At 29.6% G+C, this 10,709-nt stretch overlaps 1 protein-coding gene across 2 annotated transcripts; it reads right to left on the bottom strand.

Annotated features, from left to right (window-relative positions):
- Positions 1–2,621: 2,621 nt before the first annotated feature.
- Positions 2,622–8,015, bottom strand: LOC109801289 (B-type cell cycle switch protein ccs52A). 2 transcript variants are annotated; one of them, XM_020362322.3, is made up of 10 exons: positions 7,467–8,013; positions 7,258–7,380; positions 6,964–7,068; positions 5,038–5,217; positions 4,864–4,926; positions 4,565–4,759; positions 3,792–3,893; positions 3,652–3,714; positions 3,459–3,527; positions 2,622–3,082 (listed from the first exon to the last, which is right to left on the bottom strand). In XM_020362322.3, the coding sequence occupies exons 1-10, from the start codon at positions 7,869–7,871 to the stop codon at positions 3,029–3,031; spliced, it is 1,359 nt and encodes a 452-aa protein (XP_020217911.1). In that variant the 5' UTR covers positions 7,872–8,013; the 3' UTR covers positions 2,622–3,028. The 2 variants fall into 2 exon arrangements, with proteins under 2 accessions (XP_020217911.1, XP_082922832.1); XM_083066706.1 differs by lacking the exon at positions 2,622–3,082 and adding an exon at positions 3,096–3,257 and having other exon boundaries at positions 7,467–8,015.
- Positions 8,016–10,709: the final 2,694 nt, after the last annotated feature.

Genomic DNA, 10,709 nt, shown 5'->3' with positions numbered 1-10,709 from the left:
CGTCGCTTTCCATGCTTGCTCTTTTGTCTAACAATTTAACTCATTTTTTATGGAGTCATAGTGCAATTATCAATCTATCAATTCCGTTATAATGGCTAAACTTTTCGTACATGAATTCTTTTCGTGGTGTTGCACCTTCTTTTGCGTCAAAATACGCCACCGTGTGCTTCACTGATTATTTTCAACTTTTTTTTTTATAGCTATGAGTAATTAGGAAATTGCCAATGGTGAAATTTGAAAGGAATCCAGCTATCCAATGAGATCATTGATAACCTATAAATTAATAAATTTAGGTTAATTTATGTAATCAATTTTTTGTTATCTTCAAAAGTAAGTTAATTAGATGAGTTTAATTTCATATTTTTAATAAAAGTTAAAAATAAATATTTAATAAAATATATTTTTGTATAAAATATTTATATACTCAGGGATATATATTTCTATTGTAACTATATATTTTATCAGAATATTTTCATAAACTTTTATAAATAATCGGATAAATTTTAATTATTATCAGAAATTATAATTTTTCAAATTTTTAATTTTTAAAAATCATGTTTTTGAGTAAAAAAAAATCTCCTACCAACCGTTCTCTAAGAGTTTTTTTTATTTTTTTATTTAGAATTTCTCAGTTAAAATAAGAAGTTTTTTCGGTAGAAAAGTTTTTATAAATTTGTATTTTAACAAGTTTATCTTTTCTTATAGTATTTATCTTTTCTTCATATAATCATTGTTTTAAAAGGACTGAAATAAATAAATAAAGGACCAAAATAAATAAATAAATAATAAAAATATAATTTAATATTAAATTGAAACATGGATGCATGTGGTGTGGGCGCAACCATTGGTGATTAGATCCACAACAATCTTCAATCATAATGCTCATGAAACCCCTTGTACACGTGAGTTAAAGGCTCATATGAATGGCCCATCATTTTGCAAAAGTGATAGAACAAATACCAATCCATGCACCAAACTCTAATAAAAATATCTATTAACAGGCCCAGATAGTCAGAAATTTTCTCTTTGTTTGGTTGATAATCGATAAAGAGCAGTAGAAAATAGTCGTCTTGAATAGTAAAATAAGAATAAGTGGATGGAGTTTTTGATCCTATTTTGTTTGCTTCGTATATAGCTCATTCTAGTTTGGCCCACAGAAAGACAGTGTCTATGTTAATCCATATAACCATTAAACAGCACGTTTTAGTTGTGGTGCCCAGTCGGCAGCCCGATGAGCCACAGAATAACAAATAAATAATTAACTCAATTTATTCTGAATCGCCAAATTAATTCATTTTAGATTCAAAACCTATCCAATCTATTTAGTCCTCTATTTTAATTTATTTTTCTAATAAAAATTAAATAAACTTAAACAATTTAATTTAATCTGACCAGATAATAAATCAGGATAGAAAAAATATTATTTCTTCGCTCCCTCCTCTATTTTGTGTGTGTTTCTATTGTAATAAACATTATAAGTAGTTGAGTGTCCGTATAAAAAAATAGTCTTATACCTATTTAGAAGAACTTATAAATAATTTATTTGTACTTATTTTATTTATAAGTGTTTACGAGAGTATTTAAAAAAACTTAAAAAAGGATCTTATAAGTATTCCATAAGATATTATGTTTATTTTGATAAATTGTTAAGTATAACTTATTATTAATTTATGCAAAAGTTTATTGAGAAATACTCATGTCAAATCATGTCATCAATATAAAAAAAAAAAAACATTTTTTATTCTTTAATTAAAAATTAGTTTTATATTCTTTTCTCTCCATAAGTTTTCATTTCTCCCTCAAAAAATATTCCTCTTTATTTTTTGTTATTTCCCCCTCCAAATTCCTTTTATCTCTTTTCCCCAAAACCTACATTCCCCTTATATATATATATATATATATATATATATATATATATATATAAATTGTAACTTTCTTTTTCTAAAATTATTTTATTAGAAATCTCTTTATAAAAAATATATAACATCTTTCTCTTTTTTATTAAGAGCTTTAATTACTGTTTTACAGGCTATTACTTTTAGTCATTACATAATTTTCATTATAGAAATCAAAATTTTAATACTCAAGTCATTTCTTAATTTCACATTCTTTGTAAAAGGTATGAACCCTTTAACTCACTTGTTACAGAGTTTACTATCTTCACTTGATCAAGAACTTTAATGAACAAAATGGATTATCATGAATACAAGCAAATGAGATATTTATGCTTTGTTATCATAGATCGAATACTTAGGATTATCTAACTTTGTTTTTCTTCTTTCTAACTTTTTACTTGTTATTATACAGTAATTTTTTAAATCCTGATTTTATAGAATATATAAAATTGGAATATATAATTTTATTGTGATATAATGTCCTTTTCTCAAATTATTTAATACTTTTAAATTTTTATTTTATTTTCAATTAAGATTTAATTTAAACTTTTAAAGTGAGACAAAATCTTATAAATACTTAAATAATAATACATCCAAACACTTAAAAAAAATATAAGTGTTTATTAATATATGTATCCAATTGTAAAAATTTATTGAATTTTAAACATTTATAACATATTTTTTTATTAAACAAGATCTAATTAAATTGTTTAAATAAACAAGTCCTTAATTAAACTTATCTCGTATCACTTGCTAAAAAATTTAACCATACCACCGTATGATCTTCCGATATACAAAGGTTATTCCGTTACATGTAAAAGATGCTTCTCTATAATTTAAAATTTATCCAAATATAATGCGAGGCGCATTACTGGAAAGATAAAAAAAATAAAAAATAAAAAGGAGAAAACCAAAGTGATATGTACAAATAAATCTCTTAGATGCTTCAATAAAATAACTCATGAAGAGCATGGATTTCCACCATTGGCATCTACATCTTAACTTCATAGCTCCCGTAAGGCTTCCCTCGTTGGTAAAGCAGACCACGGTGATGTCTCTTACATACAAAATTTTCCACCATGGTGTTCTGAAATATCTCTCCGTCACTTCTATCATAAAAATGATAAATGGAGTCATCTGATGATAGTTCTTCCAAAAGATGATGCTCCAATTTCGCTCTCAGTATTCTGCACCAATAATCACAGCCATATATCAATCTTCAATATATAAACAATGAAACAACTAAGACCATAGTCCCTTCTACATATATCGTTACATATCCTATTTCATAGCAACAACATCAAACGAGTTGAATGAATGTTGCCCAAGTCATTTCCATCAAGAATGCAGAATACAAAAATCCTGATCAAATAAAAGAAAATGATGCATAAGCAATACATTTAGGTGAATTCATGTATCTGCATTTACATTTAAGGGAATAGCAATACAGTTGGGATTGGATATGAATGACACTCAAATGTTCAAACCATGGTCAATCAAGTAAAAAAGAAAAGCAGGGCATGCTAATAACATTATTTTTTCTGTCTTTCAATGAATAATTACCTGTGATTTCCGTGAAGGGAAAACATTCCAAAACCTAAGAGTTTCATCTCCAGCTCCAGTAACAATAGTCTGAAACATTAAGTAGACGTCATCAAAACAAGGAAAATAACATAATTAGGAAAAATAAATTTCGTAATCAGTGACTAATCATATAAAAACTTGAGAATAATAGGTGATAGAAGAATTGAACTACCTGTCCATCAGGAGAGATAGCAAGATAAAGAACTCTGTAAGTATGTCCTGTAAGAGATACTAGCTGCATCAAAAGCAAAAAACATGTTAAAATTAATCCCAAAAATCTGTCTATTTTATGACAATAGAATTTGTGTGTACCTTTGACATGGTGGGGTATTTCCAAACTATTATCTGGTTCTGGGAGTAGCCATGTGTGCTTACCAATTCGTTGACATTTTTGGACCAGACAAGATTACAAACCTGCCATATGTAAAAGATATTTGTTATAGAAAAGAGGAAAAAAAAAGGAGGAAGGGGGGTAGAAACCCCTAATCCTCAACTCGATATGTGAAGACAAATGCCATGGATTCTGAAAGCAGTTTATAAAAAGAAAAGAAGCTTCAATAATCTAACAAATGTTGGTACTGGAATAACATTAAAATTTAGATTTTTCAGACACATTTTGATGAAGTGATAATGGTTCTTGATTCCTTGGAACAATTAAACTGATGTATTCTGTATAATGTCTCACACTCTATTCAAAGATAGAGCAAATAAGAATTTATGTTGCACCACTTGAGTTGGATGTAACCCAACTGATAGAGAACCACATCAATCTTGATTCTTGAATTTGGGAGTTTCACTGCTTATGTATTATTATAATCATCCCTTACCATTCTTTATATCATTTATCTATTTGGGATTATTTTTAAATCAAATGTGATGATTTATTCATCTCATTTTCCATCTAGTACAGTTTGAGTATACTTAGCAATTTGCTGTACTTTCATGCTTTATCTGACTTAACATATGACCCTTCAACAGGGAACATGGATTTTGTATTTTCGTAACAAAATAAATTCAATTTTTTCGTAGAGCCTTCAAATAACCAGACTTGTATTAGATCAAAAGAATTCAACCAAAGTGAATACCTGACTTCCGGTGTCAATACAGTTTAACTGTGAGTTTGTTGTTGTATTCCAGAAACGAATACTCCGGTCTGCAGTCCCTCCTCCAGATGCAAGAAGTCCATGAACATGAGGAGACCATGCAATAGCTTTAACAGCTGCTGTATGCTCACAGAACTTTAGGATGGGCTGGGTTGAGTTTTGATTCCAAACAAGCAACTGCAAACATTCAAAACAAATTATTAGTTGCTGATGCCAAGAAGTAAAGAATACATAAGGCAATGGGGCAGTTCATGAGGATAATGCCATTTGCAATTGCATACCTTGTTGTCATTTCCTCCAGATGCTAACTCACGGTTATCATACGACCACTTCAGTCCACAAACCTTTGAAGAACCAAAAAAGGGGGGGAAATCAATCAATCAATAAATATGCTGAACTCCATGTACAGTAGGCAGCAATTTATTTTGAACAGATAAAGCAAATAAAAGTCTAACCTCTGACTTGTGCCCAGACAATTTACTGACAAAATCCTCCTGAGCACGTATATCTCGTTGATAAATGTTTTTATCCCGACCACCAGAAGACAGAAGAGATGAACTCCAGGCCAAGGCCCCAACACGTAAACGATGACCCTCCATAGTTCTTATTGTCTTGCCTTGAGATGCATCCCAAATCTGCATAAAGAATGGTTAAGAGACATAGGTCAAATTATGCTGGTCAGCTACATTTAAGGCATTATCGATTGTATAAGGAAGATTTAAGGGAATTTAGCAAATTCCAGGGATGTGATGCAAGAAAATACTCGACAGCACAAAACAGGAAAGCCGAAGATAACTTGACAACATGTTTTATGGGAAGCCAGTCAAAAGATCAGAACGTTTAAAGTAGCAGTGATGCATGTGGATCGGAAGGTAAGTTTCAACCAATCGGGAAAATAAAGTTTCTATAAGTAAACTAAAAGTCTAACACACCATGTGCCTACTACGGACTATATTGATAGACAACTATCAAACGAATGGAAGCCACCAAAACAGGGGCCAAAGTTTCTTAGACACACTATCATGAAAATTTATGCTTCCTTGACCACGTTGAACCTCAAATACTGAGTTAACAGAATATGAAATTAACAATCAGTAAAATTGGCCTAGTGTGTGACAAAACACATTTAGAAGGCATCAGACAAGCAGAATGCATCAAGATTAATACAATTTATTGATAAGAGTACTGTATAAAGGTATCAGACTGTTAACGTGTCAAGAAAGATTAATTCCCAACACAAGCAAGTGTGCAATACATGTTGGACGCAAATAGAACTTCACTTTTTTGCTCATGCTCAATGAAGTAAATGGAGCGAGGTGTTCCCCATGAATGCTTTTGTACACCAATTAAGCTCCCTTAGCTAACCCACACAGGATGTCTACCATCTAATTGACCACCTTCATAACTATCTTCCGATGATAACATCCACTATAGCAAGTTCATAGTAATTACTTGAAAATATTTTCCCAAACAAAAGATACAGGATTTCATGGTTTACATTTACTAACGCTCACTAGTCTCTTCCCCTTTTCTTCTTTGCTAATGGTATGCTTACCAAAATAAGTTGGTATTAGATGATTGCCTTTGGCGATGTTATATCAAATGTAACTGCCATTCCTATACAGAGACCTTTCTAATGGGGGATATGCATGCCTGTCTTAGAATTTGGGTCAACCGCAAAAGCTAGCTCATAGGGTGACTGTTTCTACCAACTTATGTACTCTATTTTGACATTATTTCTAGTACTTGGATTTTTTTTCAATATATCCCATTGAATTCAACCCTATACATGGTAGTTGACAAAATAACAAATGCTCCCTCCGATCTTTATTATAAGGCACAATTTAAAAAGAATTGGTGATCCTTTTTATAAGGCACTTTACAATTTCTATAAAACATTAATTGTAATTTTCATTTATGCGCCTATTAAAGGTTGTGTGAATAAGTGTTTTTCTCTCACACCTCTTAAACCCTCCAATTGTCATTTATCATTTTTATTGGTATTGGTAATTCCTTTACCTCTCTTATGGAAATCTAATGACAAGTAAAGAAGGTAAAATTGGTAAATCATACTGGTAGGGTAAAGATTGCCTTCACTTATATACTCTATTTTGACATTATACAACATACTTTGCTTATTTGAGAATTATAATACATGACTAGATAATAAATATCCAAGACTTACAACACGGACACAAGTACCCTTGCGAAAAAAGAACGACGCCAGAAAAACATCCTCAAGATATAGGGCATTCTTAAATTTATAAGAATAGCTATAAAAAAACATTCGAAAAACCTAGGATATCCAAAAATAAGTGATCAGCGGTAACTAACTGTAGTTACTATTGCATGAGATTGGTTTGGCAAATAAAAACGCTTACCTGAACTTTACCACTGTTCGATCCAACTGCCAGGTAGGCACCAAGTTGAGCCCAGCCAACGGAACAAACGGAATCATCAACCCCCAATTCGCATAATTTAGTTACCTGCAGCACATGTCGCATATCAAAACTGAATATCTCGCAAATTTTCAATTTGCAACTACATCACAATCCCATCAACAAATAACCCATAACCCCACAAACAAATGATCCAATCAACGAAACAGAACACCCCGAAACAATATTGACCACTCAATTTTCATCGAAGAAAAACATTAAACAAAAGTTACAAACCTTGCTGCTGGAAGCGTTCCACAAATAAACAGAGTTGCCCAGAGCCACAGCCAAGACATTGTTGGAGGACCAATCCACGAGATTCAGATAAAAATCGTCTTGCAGCGCAGGCGCATCCAGAACCTAACACCACAACATTGCAATTACTTAACCGAATAAAATAAATTTTAAAAAAAAAATCCCCCAAAATAGGAAGGCAAAAAAAAAACCTTAAAAGAGGAGTGAGGAATCTTGCGAGCGCGCTTGAGCGGTGGATAATTAGGGGCGTAGCCAGGGAGAGCGTCATCGTGAAATTCGAAGGGCGTTAGCGAGAGCGAGTGCATGGAGTGTTTAGTCTCCGTTTTGTAACGGAATATATTAGGGCGCGTTTTATCGGGGGTGTTGGGTCCGAATAACGCGGTCCGGAGAGCGTTGCCGTAGGGGCTGCAACCGCAGGTGTCCTCGGACGCCGGCAAATCGAAGAGGGGGAAATTGGAAGCGGATCTGCATGGTATGAACCTGTCGGAGTAGATTGTCTTGGAGGGCGATTTGTAGCGATCGGAGTTGATCATTCGTTTGACGTGTTCGTGCTGAGAAGACGACATTGCAGCAGGAGGAGTAAACGATTGGTCCATTACGACAACAACACCTCTCTTTTCGTTGGCTTTTATTGGAATCGAAAGCACTCACAAATTTGCCGGGAAACCCACGCGTTTTCGCGGGAAAATCTGTCTCTGCCGCTTACCCCTCTCTCTATCTTTTCTCATAAACTAGGGAGAGTAACTCTATTTACCTCGTTTACCTTCATTCCTTTAATTAATGTCACCCAGATTGTTTTTATTTATTTATTTATTTATTTATTTATTTATTTATTATTATTATTATTATTATTATTCAATATTGATGGCTAGTTCACAAAAAAGAAAAACAAAATTCATTATTGATGGCAGTTTTATATTATGTTTTTTTCAGGGTCAATATAGGGTCTAGAATTTAACTATATTCCGTGTGATATTACTGCTTATTTGTAAAATATGTCATTAAATTAATGTGATGATTATATACTTCCAAAATATTTTTTGAAAGATATGAATGATGTACCAATTAAAAGTTTGTTAGAAACAGAGGAAGAAAATTAACAGCGAAGATAAATAATTACACAAATAGTATAAATCAACGAGTTTTGATTCTGATTTTTGTAATTTTTATTTTTCTAAAAATTTGTAAATATTATTTTTAGTTTTTGTAAATTTTGATTTTAAATCTTTAAATTAATTTTTCTTTAATTTTTATCCCTCTAAAACCTAAAATAATTATTTTGAATCTTTAATAATAATTTTAAAGTATATAAACAACATTTATTTTACAAAATTATTAGTATATTTTTTTTTATAAGTATCCCATATTAATATGGTATCAAGTGACATATAAGAAGGTCACTTACGACTTAATACCTTTATCCTTATATATAAGATCATTTTAACTTGTTGTTTGTCCATTCTTTTTATAAAATTACGATCTAATTGTCAATTATATTAACTATATTTTTTTTAAAATACTCTTATTTAATTAACATCTTTTTTATATAAGAAGTAATAAATACTTTTTAAATTAGTTAGATAAAAATACTTTTTTGTTAAGCTTTAATAAATAAATCAATTATTATATATAAAACACAAATAAATATCTTTGACATTAATATTTTTGAGATTTTTTTTTCAACATGAATGTTTTTAAAGTTTTTTTAAACTCCGTACCTAATGCGATTTTTATGTATTATAATTATTTTTTAATTAAATTTAATATTTTAAAAATAAAATATTAATAAATAAAAATAATCTTGTGATACAATATAAGTTATTTATCCTAAATCTAAAATAAAATTTATATATTTAAAAATATATAGTTATTCAAATCTTAAATATAATTTATATATTTAAATACAAAATTTATTTATATACTTTATTTATTCTAAATTTTAGTTATATGTGATAAATATTTAACTTGTTTATTGTAGAAGTTAAAATACTAATAGACACGTAAATATTTCTTTCAAACATTAATTAATCAAATGAGAAAAGATTAAGTGAAAAGAGAAAATGTTAATTTTGAAAAAATAACTTAAATTATTAAAAAATTTAATAATTTTAACTAAATTAACTAATTTTTTTAAAGAGTGTAATTTAGTTATAACAAATATTATAATTAAGAACAAGAGTGATAACATTTTAATGAATAAATAAATAGTTAAAAACAATACATGATAATAAGAACAACAACAAAAATTTTAAATTTTAGAAAAATAAAAAGAAAAATACAAAATACTAAAATTAAAATTTATTTATTTAATAAAAATAATATATGTATATATATATATAACTATATATTATATTAGGAAAACGGTAAAATGTTTATAACTTTAGAATTGGTAAGATTTGTTCAATTTTAATTAATTAATTTAACATAAGCTTCGAGATTCGATTTCTGTCCGTGTTAAAATAATATTTAATTTACAAAATTTACCTTTTATAAGTACAGAATAATTATTAATTATTAGCATTAAGATATTATATAAAAAATATTAATCAATTTGATGGGATTTAATAATCATGTTTCGAGATACCCGGTATTTATTTTCTAAGAGAAGGATGAATGAATTTAATCATGTTTCCAAAAAATTTAGAATAAATCATTGATTTAGAAAAAGATAAATAATAATTTAATTTTATTTATAAATATTAAATATTTACTAATTTAGTCTTTAAAATGTTTTTTGGTATTTAAAGTTTAATTTGACTTTTTATTATTTGAATTTTTTTGGCTAAATTACATTTTTTATTTAATTATTTTTTATCTATAGTTTTGGTCTTTCTATTTTTAAAAATATGAAATTTTGATCTTAACATCAATTTGAAGTTTATTAATCATTAAATTTAAGTGATGTGATCATTTTGAACAATGAGAAAAAGACAAGAATGAGGTTTCTCGAGCAAACCTCACACGACTACATATCAATGTTTGATTCTTGGTTTTGAAGCTCTAAATCACACAAATAGTCACATAATTGTTAAGTCTCATTTATAAACATGTTCAGATAGGAATTATTGAACAATTTCACTCACCTCATGCACTCTTGCAATATAATTGTTTTCTTTTTTATTCAATTTTTGTGTAGATATAGCTAACCCAAAACTCATCTAACAATACCCTAATACACCTCATTTTTTGTATTTTTTGTGCAGGTATTGAGTGAAGAGTTGAAAGTTAAAGACCCATTGGATTGGAAATTAAAGGAGCTAAGGAGCAGGAGAAGAGTACCTGCGCCGGGTGCAAGACTACTCGCGTCGGGCATGAGCAAAACAGAGAGTCACACTTTCTGCAATTCAGAACTGCGCCGGGTGCAAGAAGATGCGTCGGGCGTGCTCGAGACAAAGAGTAACCTAAACACTCTGGAAGACATCGCGCCCGACTTA

This window comes from Cajanus cajan, chromosome 11 (genome assembly GCF_000230855.2).
Source record: "Cajanus cajan strain Asha chromosome 11, NIPB_CcT2T_4, whole genome shotgun sequence".
NCBI lineage: Eukaryota > Viridiplantae > Streptophyta > Magnoliopsida > Fabales > Fabaceae > Cajanus > Cajanus cajan.
This window is presented reverse-complemented; position numbering and strand designations above follow the sequence as displayed.

Bases quoted from the DNA above. Each gene is read 5' to 3' on its own strand.
- LOC109801289 (XM_020362322.3), bottom strand. From the start codon at position 7,871: ATGGACCAATCGTTTACTCCTCCTGCTGCAATGTCGTCTTCTCAGCAC. The intron at 4,760-4,863 runs GTATGCAATTGC...GAATGTTTGCAG, and splicing joins CTGGAGGAAATGACAACAAG to TTGCTTGTTTGGAATCAAAA. The intron at 3,528-3,651 runs GTAGTTCAATTC...TTAATGTTTCAG, and splicing joins CTATCTCTCCTGATGGACAG to ACTATTGTTACTGGAGCTGG.